The 21,145-nt window shown below is 44.5% G+C and overlaps 1 protein-coding gene across 2 annotated transcripts; it reads right to left on the bottom strand.

The window, feature by feature from the left end:
- Positions 1 to 833: 833 nt before the first annotated feature.
- On the bottom strand, positions 834 to 4,933 carry LOC127341535 (kihadalactone A synthase LFS). Of its 2 annotated transcripts, none has more exons than XM_051367407.2 (11): positions 4,471 to 4,933; positions 3,184 to 3,379; positions 2,957 to 3,055; positions 2,661 to 2,712; positions 2,267 to 2,388; positions 2,071 to 2,171; positions 1,931 to 1,989; positions 1,748 to 1,804; positions 1,485 to 1,530; positions 1,189 to 1,268; positions 834 to 1,098 (listed from the first exon to the last, which is right to left on the bottom strand). In XM_051367407.2, exons 1-11 carry the CDS (start codon positions 4,555 to 4,557, stop codon positions 1,008 to 1,010), a joined length of 990 nt encoding a protein of 329 aa, XP_051223367.1. In that variant the 5' UTR covers positions 4,558 to 4,933; the 3' UTR covers positions 834 to 1,007. The 2 variants fall into 2 exon arrangements, with proteins under 2 accessions (XP_051223367.1, XP_051223366.1); XM_051367406.2 differs by having other exon boundaries at positions 2,252 to 2,388; positions 4,471 to 4,931.
- Positions 4,934 to 21,145: the final 16,212 nt, after the last annotated feature.

Below are 21,145 nucleotides of genomic sequence, written 5' to 3'. Positions count from 1 at the left end.
CCAGGATGTCATAATTATGCCTACGACACCATGATTGTGGCCGGCCAGCCACCGGGCTAGTCTCGGTCGATAAAAGAAGCTCTTAGGTTAGCATAGATTCATCCTTAAGCTTTGATGTAACCCCTAGTTTCCCGCTTATACTTCTACAAACAGATTGTGATCATAAACCTTATGTTAAGTAAAGTGGATTACAATTCAAAAGAAGTGATGGTTTCGTTACTATTCTGTGCACAATTAAGCTCTTTTTTCCTTTCCCATCAATTTGCAGGGAAAGATAAGATGATTGGGCAGATGAAATATGTGGCACCATGAATCTGCACACGAAAATGTTATGGCTCATCACCGCCACGTGAACTGATCAATTTACGTCAGTAGTACCATGCGGATGCAGACGCCAGGATTATCACCCCGGATATATATTCCACTCTGTTTATCCCAGTCGAAAGGGATTGCCAGAAACAGCAGGGCCTCGTCAAAACTAAGCGTCTCAGTCAGAAAGAATGCCATGACCAGAGACCTTGGTAACTGAACACATTCAGAAGGAACGACACACTGTTTTGTTGATGATCAATACCATCTGCACAACTATGGTTACACCGGTAGCACATGAGTATAACCTTCACCGAGCATCATTATTACCATTTTCAGTGTTACATGCCATACTAAAATTGAAAGACAACGATGGGAGAGCTACTTTCAGGCTTTACCGTTGTCAGATCTGCATGCCGTTGCTGTAAGAACTCAGATCAGAGCTACTTTCAGACTGAAAAACTCTGCCTCTCATTCAGAAAGAATGTCATGGTGAGCCCAAAAAACCTCTGTAACTGAACACATTCAGAAATAAGGACACTGTTTTCTTAATGATCAATACCATCTGCACAACTATGGTTACACTGATACTCGCACATTAGTACATTACCTTCTCCACCCTAGGGTATTATTATTGCCATTTGCAATGTTACATGTCATACTAAATAGACTGAAACAAAACGATGGAAGCGCTACTTTCAGGCTTTGCCGTTGCTGTAAGAGCCCAGATCTGCATGTGTGTCCTTGTAGCGCTGGGATAGGTACGCGGAGCAGGTTATCGGAGGGAACCTGATCAGACAACGAGCGCAAATGCTTAGACATGAATAACATGATGTACACGACCAACTTTAGACCACGCTGGGAGGCCTCAAAACTTACTTTGGAGGATTCGCCTCGGATTTGCAGGTTGGCAGGCACTCGACTACGCAGTCGTGGCTTGGTTCCACAAAGTAGGCAATCTGTTCCAAGAACGAATATAGAGCATGATTAAAATCAACTTTTTCTATGGCACAACACTGGATTGGCTTAAGTCAGAGGCAAATAGAAAAAGGGGAAAAAGTGAGTTTTGCGTTATCAATAGCATAAGCGATGATGACTGGTAGTACTGATTTTCACTAGTTCAGCTCATGCCAGACATGAAAAAACAGATGGCTTTTACACGAGAAGAAACTTACTGAGTAACGCTCTCGTCCATCAAGGACCACTCGATGTAGAGTTGACCTGCAAGGGTGGAAACAATTGTATTGTAAGATATTACTATGATTGCAACCAAACCACAAAAGCCGTTCATGCCAACTAATTTTCCCTCAATACACAACTCATTCTTTTATTAGGGAAAATGCGACGTTTGTTTTCCCCCCAATCAAGCAAAACAAATGAATATCCAAAGGCCGAAAAGAAGAACTAGGAACATGCTTTGAGAAAGCGACTGACCAACCTGAAAATGCCATTACTCCACCGTTCAAGCATGTCGCCAAGATTGACAATAAATCCTCTGGAAAACAAAGGCAAAAAACTGAGGGTTTTTAACTTATGATTAACATAAGAGGGTGAAATTTCATGCCTTTAACATCAATTAAGAATGATATATACAAAAAAATAATTAGGTAAACAGGCTAACCCTTTCACAGGAGCTACATATTCCCATACTTGAGGCTGAGCATTCCTGTCCTTGCATATCTGCAAAATTCATAGGGCAAATCCCAGTAAATAAAGCGCAAAGACAAATAAGAGCATGGATATTGTTTCAAGATGTATTACTTGGAGACCAACAACATCATCAGTTGCTAAGAGAGTGATCAGGCCATAATCCGAATGTGCACCTGCTCCATAAACGCCCTTAGAAGGATTTGACACTTGACCTGATAACAAGAAAAACATCAAATGGAAGAATTCATCACGATTCATGCCGAATAAATATCATTTCACACGAAGGCATGACCTGTTTCTCGTCCACCTTCATAGTGCAGGAGCCTTAATGTGGCTATGGGATCACCCAGCATTTCAGGTCTGTCAAAGAAGTCTGCATCGAGGTTCAAAGCAAGAGCAATGATCCTTGCAACTGATTTTGCCACTCTCCTGAAACCGATGGAAAGCAGGCCAAATAAGAACAGTATCACCTCTGATCCAAGAAATAAAACTTCATCGAACAGAGGCTACAATAGGATGCTCCAAACAGGCATTTCCATGAATACTTTGGAGCCATTTTACTTAGTTGCAAGATCAGGTTTGCATGAGTTAAGTATGGTACTTTACTCCTTCACATTAAGTCGGTTACAACTTTATGGATAATCATTTACCACTTTGAATTCTTAAAATTTAAACCAAACAATATACATGTCTTTACTTACAATGCTTCCCTGTGATATTGCTCCATCACTTCTCTCCATTTGGGCAATACTTCTGTGTGAGCAATAAAAGAAGTATATATGAAAGAAGTAAAAGGGATCATGTAAGAGTTACCCTTAGGCACCGAACGCCAAATGCTAATGCTACCTATAGTTCATTGGGCCATGCGGCCAGCTACAAGTTACATAATAGACTGGGACATGTTACACATGATGTCTTGTTATTAACAAATCATTAAGTTTTAGAAGAGGTGTTTTAGACTTTAGTAAAGGAAAACATAAAAACAGAGATAACTTACCTTCAGAAGGCCACTGATTTGGACCAAAAAATGGCCTTTCTGATTGTGGATCATCTGAAGGTACCTCAACGCCTATATAATACCCTTCCTTGTAATCACCTAAAGAAGTGTCAATACTCAATTGTAAGAAACCCAACTGGCAGTGCTGCTTCTATACGATGCTCGTGACTCACGAAAGCGAACTTAAGTCAAGCAAGAGGCAAAACATGTGGGAGTCAATAGATTACCATTCACTTGATTTTCTGGATCAAGAATCTCATCTAGCATAGGTGTGTATCCTCGATTCTTCTCATCTCGGAGAAGCTTCATTTTTTCACTGTTGGGAAGTTCAAAGAACATCTTGCTCTGGGCAAAAACCTCGTCCATGAACTCCTGGCTTATGCCATGATCCAGCACATAGAAGAAGCCTGAATCCAGACATGCCTAAAAATAATATGGAACATTTGGTTAGAAATATATGGTTCAGAACTGTTGAAAGAAACAGAACTAGCAGCACAGTGACCATGTTGTCAACACTAAATTATCAGAAGGATTTCATCAAAGCATGCCTAGTGGCCCACGTTTTGAACCCCGAGGTAGTCTGCAATAGCAGATATTTTAGAGGTTGACAGTAGGCATAGTTATTCAAGAGAGTAAGAGGCAAGACAACATGGGAAAGATATAATGGTAACGCGAAGTAATTAACAGTACTAATAATGAGCGATCCTTACAGAGTAAGGACAAAATCCTTAGAGAGTGTAGTGCTTCGATTATCTACCGCATAACTGGGACTATTGATACTAGAAGTTGAGTAATACTGAACGCTGTCTTGCCCATTACATTATTCAAAAGAACAAGAACGCATAATCCTTTGCAGAATATGCATATCTTTTAATATGCAACTTGGTATGTAGTCCTAGAGGTCAACATCACAACCTGTCATCTTGGCTTAACAGAGATTCTATTTGAAAAGGTATGCTACTGCAAATCGTTTATCAAGTATCACTGAGACTCCACCTAGCTAAGCGAAACAGATATTAGTCCATGTCGTTGGGGTTGGGGGTAAAAATAAATTTTTTCTATTAACACAATGAATCTTAACAAATCGTAAAAAAAATTAAAGATGGCATAGATTGTGTAGGAGGTCAAAGCAACAGGTCAGTTGACCGAGTAACCACTAGAACCGACAAAAGCAGAGCCAAGTCCACTGCTTTTGCTGAACTCTTTTTTTTAATGGTTTGCTGAACTTTTATGACCAACTGTAAACACCTGTAGTTCCCTCTTCAGGAATGACTGCAATCCGATCTGGCTTTGAACCTGCCTTATGTACAAGCAGATTTCTACCATCTTACAAATTTTCTTACTACAAGAAATCACTGAACATGGTCTGCGGAATAAATTCTGCATAGACATAGATAGCCCCAAGGAGAAACAAAATTGAGCCGTTCCCAACTTTCTCGAGAAAGAAAGTTACGACGCTTTACGCTGTTCACACACCCATCGACTAAAATTCTTGGGATTATCAAGAAAAGAACCTGCTTTAGGAGCGCGACCGATCTCTGGATGTCCGGGTCCGCCAGGCTGATGCAATTCAGGCTCGTCCTCGAGGTCGAGTTCTCCATGCTTTCCCCACTACGTAATCACCTGCGGCTGCTGCCTCCTCGCCGCTCTTCTCCCAGCAACCGCCGCCGCCTCGATTGCTAGCCGCCTATCTAGGCTGATTGCCACCTAGCTGGTTAGATTGGGACACCTCCGTCGGGGAGCGCAAAGGGGCTGGGTTGGATCGCCGAATTGGAAACCAGAGGGAGATATATAGGGCGGAGGCTCGAGGTTGGTGGAATTCGGAAGAAGGTTTGCGAGAGCGAAAAAGGGCAAAAGGCAAAGCGATCTCTCTGGGTGGCTAGGAGGTCTTTGGACCAAGAAAAACTATGGAAATTCCCCTTTCTGCTGAATTTTATGTTTTCTTGTTTTGTTGTGTACCGGTGGTGGACAAGGAGTATCATGTGTTGTTTTCCACCCTTGGGAACTTTATGCTTTTGTTAATGTCACCCGAATCTAATCATCTACGGATGGATGGATCATATTTGACGGCAGCGAATTCGGCTCCGTATTCCGTTTCTTGAAAAGGACTGGTCAGAGAGAATCACAAAAAGGAACACTGTTGCGCAATCGTCTTGGTCCTCGTCTCCTTCGTGCCTAGTCAGATGGTAGGCTGTTTGGGACGACCTAAATACCGGGTAGCCACAAAAAATAGGAGCAATTTTAATCGGACTCTAGCTGTAGATGATAGAGTTAAGGGCATCTCCAGCGGCGCGACGCAAACGGACGCTGAGCGACCGTTTGTGTCCGCCGTGACCGGAAATGCGTCTGGCACCACCTCCGTGGCGACATAGTGGCCGGCCGTCATGAGATGCAAACCTGGCCCAAATATGCGCTGTGTTTGCGTCTCGCGGACACTGGCGGTCGCGGAAAATGTCCGCTCGGTCCTCGCACGGGCCCACCTCGGGCATGGCACAATCGTTTCGTCTTCCGCGGCATTACTTCCGGACGGCGGCTGCAGCTTTGTGTGGCGCGTTAATGAAGTGCCTCGGCTTCCGCGAGCGTGCGCAGCGTCGATGCGTCTTCTCCGCCAGTACTGGCACCGAGGCGTCGCTTCGGCAGTCTGCGGCCGCGTTAATGGCGATGCCTCGCGTGGCTCGCGGCCGTCGCCTACCTCTGCGCACGTAGTAATGGCGATGCCATGCGTGGCGCGGCCGTCGCCCTGCCTCCGCGCTATATATACAGGGGTCACCATGAGCACCACCTCCCCACAAACCCTAGCCGCCGCTGCCGTAGCGCCGCTTCCTCTCAAGCAGATCCACCATGAGCAGCGCCAGACGCGGCCAGGCTGCCGCGCCTCCACCTCCACCTTCACCTCCCACTCCACCTCCTCCGGCGTCGAGCTCCTCCGAGGAGTTCGACTCTGACGACAGCACGGGCGACCTCCTCGACCCGGTCAGGGACGCCGCGGCCCTGGCACTCGCGGCTGTCGGGGGGAAGACCCCGGGTAGGGCAATGGACGCGGAGCAGCCGGCTGGCCACTGGCCGGCTCGCGGCAAAGGCCGGCTGAGGAGCAGCCGGCTGGCGCCGTGGCCGGCTGGTCCGGCCGGCCGGCTCTAGGTCCTAGTCGGCCCGGCTACGGCCGCCAATGCCGTGGCCGGGCCGGCTTCTACAAGCCATATCCGACTGGGGGTTTGTACCTCAGACCGACTCGAGGCTGGCGAGTCTTGCACTAGAAGGAACCTGGTTGGTGATCCGGGTTCCCAAAGTCCACGCTGACTTCATCTTCCGTAAAGCGCGGGGCACTGTAGAGCAATAGTGCCACGCGCCGGACAGGCCATCATGGTCCACGTCGATCCGTACTGGCTACGGTTGGGCGATGGCGACAGGGACACCACCTCTCCATACCGCTCGACCTTGGCAGCCGGATGGGACAGAGCCATGAGGCCTCAACGGCTCCCGACGTCACCGCCTCGGGAAGGAGCGGAAGCCGGAGCCGGCCAAGCCGGCCGCAGACTATAGGGTCTTATATGTAAAGTGCCGGTGCCTATATAAGCCGCACTACCCCCTCTCGTGCGGGGATCGATCATTCTCACTTCACTTCCACCCTTAGCGCTGCCCCGTGAGAGAGACTCTTGTCTTCCTTAGCCTCCCAGAGCAGCCGGACACAGCTCAAGGAGCGACCTTGTATTGTGTGATCATCATATACACTCTAGCAGGAGTAGAGGTGTTACCTCCTTTGGAGGGCCTCGAACCTGGGTACGTCGCCGTGTCGCTCGTCCCCATACCCGCATCCGGATACCGCCTTGAGATCTCCTAGGAACCACCTTCGTTAGCCACCCTATGGCATATGCCGTGACGATACCACGACATTTGGCGCCCACCGTGGGGCCTTCGGCATCCTCGGCCGGTGTCTTCATCCGGACGGGTCTCACCATCACCACCGGCGAGCGAGTCGCTGTGCTTGATCTCGGAGATTCGGCTCCCTCGATCGCGTCGCCGACAACGCTGGCTGCTTCGCCGACCGGCCCATCCCAGCCGGCGGCAGCGTCATCTCCTTCGGCGGCCACGACGTCTACGTCGCCACCGTCGCACCGCCGCGCTACCCGCGGCAGGTGCTGCGCTGCGCAAGCCCTCCTCCGCGAGCGTGCAGCGCTCCCGCCAGCCCCGCCGTCGTGCAAGTCATGATGGGTGGCGAGGAGCTCCCCACCAAGAACCCGCGCACCCGCGGCCCCAACCTGGAGCGCAACGTCGACCCCAACGCCTCCGGCTCGGGCCCAAAGGCGCCCCACCTCCATCCCGGCTGGACGAAGTCCGGACGGTTGAGCTCTCCGCTCACCGCAGGCGGCGACGCCGCCACCGTCGAGGCGGACACAAGCACATCGCCGCCTCCTCCTCCAAAGAGCCGAAGAGCTGGCTGCAGCCAAGGGCCGGTGGCCATCACCCAGCGTGAGTTCGAGCACGCCCATGGCTTCACGCCGGCGGCAACAACCCCACCGAGCCGGCATGATCCGCAAGCGCGGAGGCGGCTTAGGCGCCGAGATCGAGCGCGACGGCGCGGAAGCGCCGGCTCCGTCCGCGGAGCTGCCCGTCTACAACACCCCCGACAAGAACATCCTCGCAGCCGAAGCGGCTTCGAAGGAACTAGCCCTCCTCGAAGGAGAAGAGTTGCGCCGCCAGACGCAGCGCGTAGCTGACTGTCTTGGGGCTGCGGTGAGCGGACCAAGGACCCCGGGTATGGTGCTTCGAAGCTCCTCCCGTCCGCGCTGCTGCAGCACCGGCAAGGACCCCCACAGAGACACGGCCGAGTCCGCCTCGCCCGCACCAAGCCGGCACAGACTCCCGCGACACCCGCGCATGTTCTGCCGGACAAGCCGGCCGGACGGCGCGCCAGCGGCCGCAGCCGCCCACCACCAAACCGGAACGAGGAGCATGACTCAGTCGGGCGGCGCCGAGGCGCCGGCACAAGCCGGCTCCGTAGCGAACCGGTACCCGCCGGCCGGCACGTTCCGGCCGGGCCCCCGCGTCGAGCCCGTCGACGCCAGAGACCGCCTCGATCGGCTGGTCGAGTCCCGCATCGCGGAAGAAGAGGCGCCGGCTTGCCCCAAGTGCTTCGGGCCCCGCATCGCCAACGAGCCCATGCTCGACGGCTTCCAGCTCCCCCGCGACACACCCAAGTACGACGGCACCGCCAAGCCGGAGGACTGGCTGCAGGACTACTCCACCGCAGTCGGCATCTCCAGAGGCAACAAGCGTTGGGTGGTGCGCTACTCCCCCCTGATGCTGGTCGGCTCCGCCCGCACCTGGCTCAACAACTTGCCAGCCGGCAGCATCAATGGGTGGCTTGATTTTGAGGAGGCCTTCATCAACAACTTCACCGGCACCTATCGCCGGCCGGGTCGCCCCCAGCAGCTCGAGATGTGCAAGCAGGGCCCGGACGAGACGGATCGCGCGTACCTGACGCGCTGGTGCGAGATGCGCAACTCTTGCGAGGGCGTGCACGAGATCCAGGCCATCAGCTTCTTCATGGGCTGCCGACCCAACACCATGTCAGGCACAAGGCTGCGCCGCAGCGATCCCAAGTCCATGGCCGCGCTCATGGCCATCACCGACAAGTATGCGCGGGCTCATGAAGCCGGCAAGGCCATGCCTGACCCACACCCGGCTCCCTCCAGGCGGGACCACCACAAGTCGGCTGAGCACAAGCCGGCAGACGGCGCCTCTCATGGCAGCCGGCGGGACAACTACCGCGGCAAGCGTCACAGTGACCAGCCGGACCGCCGGTACGGCTCCGCCCACGTAGCCGCCGTGGCAGACAACGCGGAAGGCGGCAGCCGCCGCCAGAAGCAAGACCGGCAATGGAAGCCAAAGTACACCTTCGAGCAGATGCTCGACTCGCCGTGCAAGTACCACAGCGGCAAGAACCCCTCCAACCATACCACCCGCGACTGCCACTTCATGAAGCGGCTGACAAGCGGTGAACCTCTCCCGCCTCCACCCCCGCCCCTCCGGCCCGGCGGGCCGGGTGGCGCAGCCGGCGCGGAGAACGCCAACCTCGAGCACCACGAGGCTAACCAAGTGCACCATGGCCGATATCTGGCCGAAGATGCTACCTACATCATCTTCACCTCCGAGCCCGAGGACAAGACGAGTGTAATATCCCAGTATTTGGGGTTACAAAAAGAGAGAAAACAGATATGTGCATTGCATTCATGCATAGAAAATCCGGAGAATTTTCGCGCTTTTGCTTAAACCCATCAAAGTGATCGAGGTTTCTCTTACGTCGATGGAATTGAGTTAGTAATCAACGTGAGTGCGTTAAACCTCGACATGACCTTTGTAAATTCATGTGTTTTAGGGAAACAAATTGAATTCAAATTCAAATATGAAAGGTAGAAATTCAAATAAGAATTTGAATTGGAACTTTAAATCTAAACAAGTATATAAACATAGTATGTAATAGTAAACACATATGATAATTCCAAATGAATAAATAATTCAAACTTTATTACAAATAACATTATTCAATAAATTACAAGTTAGAAAAGAAATAGAAAATTATAAAAGAATACAAGAGATTTCTAAACTAAATCTTCATAATCCAAATCTTCCCAATTTTCTTATCCTTTATCTGCAAAATAAACAATAAAGACAAAGAAATGTTGTGTTAAGGTTAAAATGTCTGTCTCCGCATTTTGGGAGACATTTTAATATTGGAAACTAGCTATTAGGAATTAAGAACTTGTCTTAATACCCAAACGGTGATTAGAGGGAGTAAATCTTTGATAGGCAACATGAGACAATCCGAGAAGGCTGGTCACTATTCCATCAGAGGCAACAACGAGGCATTTTCATTGACAATCACTAATCATCTCTCAGGCAACAAGGGACAAGCAGACAACAATTGATTGATTCCACTCAATTCTAGGCAACCATGCTATATTATCTTAATCTCCCTCTAATCTAGCTAGAAACCATAAAGCCCACAAAAGTATTTACCTAGATCACGATTGACATTGAAAAGTCAAAATGATCATAACATTTAAAAGCATCTGTGCTTAATTAACATAATAGTCAGACTTGATCTTATCTAGCTCACATAAGAATCTCAACCAATCAGGATTAACCACTTGGTAGTACACCAAAAATAAAGGGCAGCACTAGATAAGCACAAGCCAACCGTATGCCTTGCACTATGAGGCAAAGAAGATCAGGTTGGATACACACAGGCAGCACAGTCACTAGAAATAGGACACACACAGGTAGCACAGTCACTGCATGCACATCATGTGCTGTCACTTCCCCAGCAAACCCCAGCACTACAAAAGCAAAGCAGCAGCCAACCGCATCACACTTTGCTCACATTCACATTAGTCACCAGCAGCCCGGCTAGCCATCGTTTTCACTAGCAAAATCCACCCAAAGATCAAGAACAACACCAATAGATCCTCTTGCCAGCCTTATGCATGATCTACCAGCAAGATCACATCTGTCGCCATAAACAAACACCACCGATGATTTCTTAGAAGAAACAGGAAGCAAATCAAGCAGCCAGGAGGTGCAGGCATGCCACAAGACGCAGGAAAGCTCAGAATCCAGAAGACCAAGCCTCTCTATAGCAGCAGGTTGCTATACAGCCAAATCCAACTACAACATATGAATTCATCAGCGGTATAGATCACCGGGATCTATCCCAGGTCATATTTGCACTTGTAAATTCTTACAAGCATCCATAAGGGTTTGTTTGGGAAATTTTAACATCATCTGATCATGGTTATGGTCTTCGCCTAATACATCACTCTACATAATCTACCAACAGCACCAATCTTGCTAAATGGATATTTCTTCTGTGCACACTCCCAGGAGATACCACAGAGCGGATTAAACCTAAGCATATGGCACATGGAAAGATTTTGCAAGTAATAAAATAGGCAAACCTCAAACTATAAATCATCAGTTAAATTGTGAGAGGTGATTCTCTCAGTCTGCATAGCGATGCTATGCCTGATCATCACAGAGAAATAAGAGCTATGTCATAGTATCTGTTCTTATTACAAATCTGAGCCTCAGCCTTTGCATCATCGGCTAAAGCAAGCATAGGTATATCCATTAAAAATCAACTCAAGCATCATTAGAAGCTTGGGATGGACATTTGCATCATCTGGTCATATAGCCCAGATCAATGCCTATTTCTCTACTCTACATAAGTACCTATAGCACTATATCTTACACCAACATGTCATCACCTTATGCTCACTCAACTGTGGCACTATAGGATAATCATGCCAGTGAGATAGTACATGGGCACGTATGTAAAGAAAGAAAAGACATCAACACTAAGCTACAAAATCATCAGCCTTTGCATCTCAGGAAGGGGCCAAGAAATCAAGAATATATCTGTTCTTATCGTCAGTAAGAGAGAGACCTGCTGCGAGGGCAGCAAGATCCCTGAGTAAAAGCCATCCAAGTAATTAGGTCCATGAATCTGGAAACACACACACTTTGCACAACTACATATAAATAGTTGATATTCCACACTTGCAAATGAACAGGGGATCCTTAGATCATTGGATAAAGTAGCAAAGCCACATGAATCATGATATTACCAATCCGAGGAACATAAGTATAATTTAAGCATGTGGAGCATGCAAATAACCCACCCAGCATGCTAATAGCAAGTTAACTGTCCAACTTAGACCTAAAAGTTCCATGAACATTTTTAGTGAGATCAGTAACTTTAGCACTGCACGATCAGTAGGTTCAATTCATCAAATCGGTAAACCAGGACAGCTACAAACCAAGTAGTACTATAGTAGCAGCAAAACCACACTAAGCACTGCATGTAAGCTCACCGCCAAGCCATCAAATAAATCATGCATATGCAAGCAACAATACTTGCTTCTTGTATATGTAAACCCAATACGAATTAAGCGGAATAATAACTGAATACCCAAAGTTCACTGAAATACTGAATAAAAGCATTCAGTTTTGGTAATAGTGATATTACAACAAGACACACATGTCGGGGATGATCTATTCATCCAAACAGAGATATAAATACTAGTAACAGACCAACCCAAGTTCATTAGCACAATCTGAAACCACATATGCATAGGCCAACCACACTCCATGTCTTATCAGGGGATATATCATATATACCAGAAATGTCATAACCAACATATCAGCAAGATTATAACCGAACCACTGGCACCATCTGGATTAACACAAGGCCATAGACAGAGTAAGAGAGGAGTGGGATATAGCTCACATTGCAATTGCAGCACTAGAAGTAGAAGTTGACGCCGGGGTTGCGTCCGCGGCACCGTCCCGTCGGCGTCAAGGTCGAGGGGGTAGTAGCAGCAGCAGAGCACCATCACCATGCCACCAGCAGCAGCATCACCTCAACCACAGCACCACCAGAGCTGACATCGCAGCATCACCAGCACCAGTACACGGACGCCGGGGTTGCAGACCTGCAGTACCATCCCGCCGGCGTCTGGGTAAAGGTAGAAGACCAGAGGGCGCACCGGCGTGCGGCATCACGCCGGCGACCGAGCCAGGCCAAACTAGGGTTAGCCGCAGGGGCGCAAGCGGGTGCAGGGAGGCGGCGCCGTGAAGGAGATACAGTGGAGAGTTTATGGAGGAGTCACGCCGACGGACGGCGACGCCGGAATCGGCCGGCGATGGCTGGAACTGTAGACAGCTAGGGTTAGTTTGGGGCAAGGGTGCGGGCGACAGGGGCGTCGCGTCGAGGAGGATTTGATGGAGAAGAAGGATGAGAGGGCGGAGAAGCCTCGAAGGTGAGCTGCGGCGACGGAGACGGCCGGCGACCGACCGGAATCACAGAGTGGCGACCACATCGCTGGAGGCGTACGGTGAGGGGAATCGTGTGCGTGCTGTGCGCTTCAGCGAGAGAGAGCGAGGAGAAATGGAGAGGGTCAAACCAGGCTTGGCTAGAGCCAAGTTGGGCCAGGTCCGGCTGGACCAGTTAAGCTCAGTCCAAATTAGTCATTCTATATTTTTTAGGAAAATCATTTGTAAATAAATTAAGTCACAATAAAATCCAAATAAGGAAATATTGGACATAGAAAACTAACAGCAAATAAAAATAAGAAAATTATAATAATCATTCCTTCTACTGTATTTTACAATATTTTTGGAAGTCTATTTTTTAATTAATAATGTTGAAACTCTCAAATATGTTTTCCTCAATTATTCTAGCCACATAAAAGTAAGGAAAAATAATATTTAAGTAATAAATCATTTTTGGATCTTAATTCTAAACTTATAACCAATACATAATCATTGTATTGTTATCACTATCTTAAACTTCTTAAATTCATGTTTCACTTAACCAATTACCTAAGATATAACTTAAAATCATAAAAAATATATATTAAGTGTGTTAATGATACTATTTCATAACTATTCCATGAATTTGGATGAATAATTAAATGTTTTTTTAAGAGTTATAAGATCAAGAAAACTATTCAGATATTGCCTTTTATTTTTTAGAATATAAAAGAAGATTCTTTTAAAAGGAAGACTTAATTGAGAACCATGACACAATTAGGAATTGTTAAAAAAAAATCATTTAAATTTTCTTTATACCAACCATATAAAATCAACCATATATTATGATGTACGCTTACACATTGCATTTCATGTTCTACTAAATATCTAGAAACCTAATATAAAACTAAAATTGTTTCTTTCATGTCTTCACACTATTCCTTAATAATAGAAAAGAGTCATGATAAATTCTAAAACAAGTATCTCTTGTTTCAAGTCTTTACTCTTCAACTGATAAAATATAATCTAGTGAATCCAAAACCCTAATAAATACCTTGACTATGAAACAATGCTAAAAAGCACAACACATAACACAGAACTCACCAAACTCAATTAACATACAACTATTGGGGTTATAGCGGGGTTTTACCAAATGCATAACATATATTATGCATAATAACATCTTGCAGATCTTTAAACATTGTCCTTACCGGACAATGATGTTATTTTCAGAATTTGGAGTTTCCCCGCGAGTAGAAGCTTTTGATTACATTCTACCACAGTCACAAGGCAAGTTCATCGCTTGCTCATGTCATTTGAGTATTTCTATCAAATTACTTGCAAAGTACTATGATTATCACTATTGCATAAAAACCAAAACCACTACTTTCATAACTATGAATATGACTATGTGGTGGGCAATGGAACCATGGATTGTGTTGATATGGTGGAGGTTCCATTGCAAGGGTTTATATCCATCTAGGATTAAACAACAAATGTCGCCAGTGATTCTTGTGCCGTAATACCCGTGTTAACCATAAGATCTGGAGTGGGACGGAATAGTCAATTGTATTTCCACCTCTTGTACATCAACGGATGCGCTTTACCGTAGACCCTTGATCCAAGAGAGGACAAGTGGTACCCTTGATCCAAGAGAGGACAAGTGGTAGGGTGGGGGTCCCGATAAAGTCCCCATGGTAATTGCGGTCTATGATGGGTTGCAGCTGCCGGCGAAGGAGTTCATGGTAGAGACCTAAACTGTTGTCGTGGTCGGGGTCCATCCTTAATTGGAGTAAGAGGACCGGCGAGGACCCAGGGTCAGGGTTTGCAACAACGGGTGGGTGTATGAGGCAGCGGAGGAATATGCTTGGCTATGACCTTATACCGGGCCTCACACCATAGGAAGTGTGGACGGGTCATTCCCGGTTGGCACCAAGGTTAAGATCTCTTATGGGTAAAGCAACACACCTCTGCAGAGTGTAAAGAACCGTGACCTGTCACTCCCTATTCCGGGATATGGAACTGCGAACGCTGCCGGAAAGGAGCTCCATGAAGTTCTAGTAAACCGGTGAAGGCTGACGGACATAGTTCTTCTGAATAAAAGCAACCTTTTGAAGAAATGGTTATGAAAACTTGCATTGGTATTAGACTTTCTGGTCTAATGCCGTAGCTAGTGCATTAAACACCTCTTTCCTATAATGAACTTGTTGAGTACGCTCGTACTCATCCCACTCTTAAATCCCCTGCTTAGATATGGAGGCATCGAAGGAGGATCTACAGTGCAACTCGAAGACCGAGGAGTCAACAACTACTTCAAGAGACAGGACCCTGTCAGAGGAGTCAGATACCACATCCAACAAGGAGAAAACCTAGTATAGCCATAGAAGGGAACTAGCTTCCTAAACTTAGCTCCTACTTAGCTAGAATCTATTCTTAGCCTCTCTAGCTAGTTAAATACTCTACAAATAGAGTTCGTGATAGGACTAGACTACGAGTTGTTCTTCTGGAATTTATTTGTAACTTTGCCTCATTGTAAAGTAGGAGGCTGTGATGATCTTATGTAATAGAGTCAGTGTTGTAATTCTATAGACATGCCTTGGACCCGCATATGTTTCTGTTGTACCACTCTGAGCGATATAATACTAGTGGAACGGTGTTTCATTGGTGTTATATCAGACTTGCATACTACACCATGCAGTGGTATGCCGGGTCACCACAGTTGGTATCAGAGCAAATGCTTTGACCCTAGGATTAAAACCCTTTAAAGGAGACCTATAGGATTGGTAGTGTCTATAGGAAGTTGTCTTAGTTAAACCAAATATTTTTATGACTTGAGATGGGTATTCACTTGAGAATAATCCTGACACACTTGAGTCAACATTTCTTACCTAACTTACCAAGATAAAGTAAAGTTAGTCAGCCAATCCCAAACATGTAGTACACAATTAAGTTCCTAAACAATAGATGGGTAGATCACAGTTGGTATACAATACATGGTAGTCCAAAGAGAGGATACAACCATAAGGAAGATATCCTATTGGAAGATGTGTACCAACACATGTTATAGTTAAATAAGAATTACTCAGACCTGTAATAGGAATATTATCAAGTGATGAAGATAATTAAGATATGCTAATAGAAAATGTAGATCCAGACAAGTAATGGGTAAGTAAAATCTATCCAAACTTGTGAAACAATTGATAGTAAGTGATAACTCTGAGTGATATGAGGTAGTATAGACCATGATGAGTCAATCATGGAAAATAAGGAAAAGTGATAGGAATAATATATGTCTACTTACATGGTAGAGTTGTTAATCATATATGATTCACCTGAGAATCATTATGTGATGGAATAAAACATCTTAAACATTTAGGAGGAGAACAATAAGAAGCCAGACAATAGTGCAAGAACTGTGTTCCAAAAATATGGGAAGTGTGCCAAGCACATCATGACCATATGCTTATGGTAGAAATGCTTAGAAGTATAGGAACTTTATCCTAATAAATATGTATTCAGAGTAACCATATTAGAATTAGTGGTAGCATACAAAATAGTCCTCAATTGCATTTATATATGGTATAATACTTTGATAGTACTTCCAAACAAAACCAGGTTAACTTTAACTATCCTAGACCACTATGTTTCAAGTTTATCTCATTGCAAATGTGCAATTACGGTAAATGTTGAGACAAATAGTAGAATCCCATATATTCGTGCTAAGTATCACGATACAAACCTTTCTTATGTGGTGTTATATACTACACATCAGAGCCTGATGTTTAGAGACGTCTTACTCAACTATTATATTCAGGCTTATGATGGTGTGTATTATATGCACAAAGCTGAATCTTCTTGGATCTTATTGGATTTTCATTGATTGACTAGATCCATACATGAAGTTTGACTTTGATATGCAAATGCATGTTGCAATATCAAGTTCTTACTTGGTGCTATAGACCTAGAGGGTAATGGTAAACGTGTGAGGAAGCGACGAATTCTGGAAGATTCCGAAGACAATATGAAGGTTCATTAGAGAAAGGAAGCAAAATTGTGGGACGCAACCACAATACTCCGAAGGAAGTGACAATCAAAATTCATGCTTTACCTCAAAAGAGGAGTACTTTAGAACATAAGAAGCATGAAGGAGAGAAATCTGGTGATTATGGTGAAGTTGAAGCAGATCCATAATCCACATAGAAGAGGGAATGCATGGGAAATCACTTCGAATACTATAATCATAGTGTTAGCTAGTGGTTTTCTTGCAACAATAAACCCTCGAAGAAATGAAGATGACCTATGAACCCATAGCAGATATAAGAAGACCATAGTTGATATCAGAATACCACAATTGGTATAGGATCAATACTGGAAGATAAAGTAGAAGATGTCCAGACCAATTGATCAAATCCTATAATAGAATACATTTTTAGATAACCAATAGCCACAGTTGGTATCAAATAACTCACACTGATATCAAATAAACCACAGTTGGTATAAGATAAATCACAACTGGTAGGACAAATAAAATCTTGCCAGTCAAATAATTAAGACCTATAAACATTTAGTCGAAGGATTCATGTCGGATGTTCACAAATTGAGTGGATACACCACAAACATTCTTCGCGAGACCTTAGAAGAAGTACAAACCATAAGCTAGACCCAGACCAATATTCTAATCCTCATAAGTTCAATAGTTGGAAGAAAAGGAGTTGAAGAACATAAGTAAACTCTAAGGGGTAGAGTAAAGATTGAGTTGGATGTACAATGGCTCAATACTTTAAGCTAGATAGAAGCAGAAGGTCTGAACTGAGAGGAAGTTCGATCTTATTTTCATAAGATTATTGAAAACTACTTTCAAAAGGATGTCAGACCAGAAGTCGAGGTTCATACCTCGAGGAAGTAAGAATTGGCCTATAACTTGAGGAAGTGAGTAAGAGTTACTCAGAAGTACGAAAGCTCAAGTAAGCTAAGCTTAATGAAGTTGGAAGAAGGAAATATCGAAGGGCAAATACTGAAGTAGATTGACCATACCAAAACTAAATATTAATTGAAAGACTCCTTTCATGAAACCTAAAGGAGCCAAAATAGTTATAGGTATCAACTATAAACCATGATTGGATGGACTAAATTAGTCTAATCCATTCTTAGGGAAATAAACCATCACGACCATTTCTATGATAAGTACCTTACCAAGTACCATTATTGCACTTTTGGTAGTAAGGGAAAACAAAGACCTATTTACCAATTCGGAGTATGATATCAAACTAGTCATCAGTTAAGACTAGCAACATCAGAATAAGTCCCAATCATTGAATCTTCAATGGGAAAGGAAACAAGATTATGATATTGAAAGAAATCATGGAATTGAAAGAAGAAGCCACTGTGTTCAGAGACAAACCCTAATGGATTCCAGGAAGAATCTGGACAAGGGATATATTCAGTTATATCCAGTAAGATCACTACGGAGTTCGAGAAAAGATTAAGTCTGCATAAGCCAGAACCACACTCCGAAACGTGAGAGAGTTCAAACTTCGAGGACGAAGTTTAGTTTAAGGGGTAGAGACTGTAATATCCCAGTATTTGGGGTTACAAAAAGAGAGAAAACAGATATGTGCATTGCATTCATGCATAGAAAATCCGGAGAATTTTCGCGCTTTTGCTTAAACCCATCAAAGTGATCGAGGTTTCTCTTACGTCGATGGAATTGAGTTAGTAATCAACGTGAGTGCGTTAAACCTCGACATGACCTTTGTAAATTCATGTGTTTTAGGGAAACAAATTGAATTCAAATTCAAATATGAAAGGTAGAAATTCAAATAAGAATTTGAATTGGAACTTTAAATCTAAACAAGTATATAAACATAGTATGTAATAGTAAACACATTTGATAATTCCAAATGAATAAATAATTCAAACTTTATTAGAAATAACATTATTCAATAAATTACAAGTTAGAAAAGAAATAGAAAATTATAAAAGAATACAAGAGATTTCTAAACTAAATCTTCATAATCCAAATCTTCCCAATTTTCTTATCCTTTATCTGCAAAATAAACAATAAAAACAAAGAAATGTTGTGTTAAGGTTAAAATGTCTGTCTCCGCATTTTGGGAGACATTTTAATATTGGAAACTAGCTATTAGGAATTAAGAACTTGTCTTAATACCCAAACGGTGATTAGAGGGAGTAAATCTTTGATAGGCAACATGAGACAATCCGAGAAGGCTGATCACTATTCCATCAGAGGCAACAACGAGGCATTTTCATTGACAATCACTAATCATCTCTCAGGCAACAAGGGACAAGCAGACAACAATTGATTGATTCCACTCAATTCTAGGCAACCATGCTATATTATCTTAATCTCCCTCTAATCTAGCTAGAAACCATAAAGCCCACAAAAGTATTTACCTAGATCACGATTGACATTGAAAAGTCAAAATGATCATAACATTTAAAAGCATCTGTGCTTAATTAACATAATAGTCAGACTTGATCTTATCTAGCTCACATAAGAATCTCAACCAATCAGGATTAACCACTTGGTAGTACACCAAAAATAAAGGGCAGCACTAGATAAGCACAAGCCAACCGTATGCCTTGCACTATGAGGCAAAGAAGATCAGGTTGGATACACACAGGCAGCACAGTCACTAGAAATAGGACACACACAGGTAGCACAGTCACTGCATGCACATCATGTGCTGTCACTTCCCCAGCAAACCCCAGCACTACAAAAGCAAAGCAGCAGCCAACCGCATCACACTTTGCTCACATTCACATTAGTCACCAGCAGCCCGGCTAGCCATCGTTTTCACTAGCAAAATCCACCCAAAGATCAAGAACAACACCAATAGATCCTCTTGCCAGCCTTATGCATGATCTACCAGCAAGATCACATCCGTCGCCATAAACAAACACCACCGATGATTTCTTAGGAGAAACAGGAAGCAAATCAAGCAGCCAGGAGGTGCAGGCATGCCACAAGACGCAGGAAAGCTCAGAATCCAGAAGACCAAGCCTCTCTATAGCAGCAGGTTGCTATACAGCCAAATCCAACTACAACATATGAATTCATCAGCGGTATAGATCACCGGGAACTATCCCAGGTCATATTTGCACTTGTAAATTCTTACAAGCATCCATAAGGGTTTGTTTGGGAAATTTTAACATCATCTAATCATGGTTATGGTCTTCGCCTAATACATCACTCTACATAATCTACCAACAGCACCAATCTTGCTAAATGGATATTTCTTCTGTGCACACTCCCAGGAGATACCACAGAGCGGATTAAACCTAAGCATATGGCACATGGAAAGATTTTGCAAGTAATAAAATAGGCAAACCTCAAACTATAAATCATCAGTTAAATTGTGAGAGGTGATTCTCTCAGTCTGCATAGAGATGCTATGCCTGATCATCACAGAGAAATAAGAGCTATGTCATAGTATCTGTTCTTATTACAAATCTGAGCCTCAGCCTTTGCATCATCGGCTAAAGCAAGCATAGGTATATCCATTAAAAATCAACTCAAGCATCATTAGAAGCTTGGGATGGACATTTGCATCATCTGGTCATATAGCCCAGATCAATGCCTATTTCTCTACTCTACATAAGCACCTATAGCACTATATCTTACACCAACATGTCATCACCTTATGCTCACTCAACTGTGGCACTATAGGATAATCATGCCAGTGAGATAGTACATGGGCACGTATGTAAAGAAAGAAAAGACATCAACACTAAGCTACAAAATCATCAGCCTTTGCATCTCAGGAAGGGGCCAAGAAATCAAGAATATATCTGTTCTTATCGTCAGTAAGAGAGAGACCTGCTGCGAGGGCAGCAAGATCCCTGAGTAAAAGCCATCCAAGTAATTAGGTCCATGAATCTGGAAACACACACACTTTGCACAACTACATATAAATAGTTGATATTCCACACTTGCAAATGAACAGGGGATCCTTAGATCATTGGATAAAGTAGCAAAGCCACATGAATCATGATATTACCAATCCGAGGAACATAAGTATAATTTAAGCATGTGGAGCATGCAAATAACCCACCCAGCATGCTAATAGCAAGTTAACTGTCCAACTTAGACCTAAAAGTTCCGTGAACATTTTTAGTGAGATCAGTAACTTTAGCACTGCACGATCAGTAGGTTCAATTCATCAAATCGGTAAACCAGGACAGCTACAAACCAAGTAGTACTATAGTAGCAGCAAAACCACACTAAGCACTGCATGTAAGCTCACCGCCAAGCCATCAAATAAATCATGCATATGCAAGCAACAATACTTGCTTCTTGTATATGTAAACCCAATACGAATTAAGCGGAATAATAACTGAATACCCAAAGTTCACTGA

Source organism: Lolium perenne, chromosome 3 (assembly GCF_019359855.2).
Source record: "Lolium perenne isolate Kyuss_39 chromosome 3, Kyuss_2.0, whole genome shotgun sequence".
Lineage (NCBI taxonomy): Eukaryota > Viridiplantae > Streptophyta > Magnoliopsida > Poales > Poaceae > Lolium > Lolium perenne.
This window is presented reverse-complemented; position numbering and strand designations above follow the sequence as displayed.

Bases quoted from the DNA above. Each gene is read 5' to 3' on its own strand.
- LOC127341535 (XM_051367406.2), bottom strand. From the start codon at position 4,557: ATGGAGAACTCGACCTCGAGGACGAGCCTGAATTGCATCAGCCTGGCG. The intron at 3,380-4,470 runs GTTCTTTTCTTG...TATTATTTTTAG, and splicing joins CGGTCGCGCTCCTAAAGCAG to GCATGTCTGGATTCAGGCTT. The intron at 3,056-3,183 runs GTAATCTATTGA...ACACTTCTTTAG, and splicing joins TCCAGAAAATCAAGTGAATG to GTGATTACAAGGAAGGGTAT.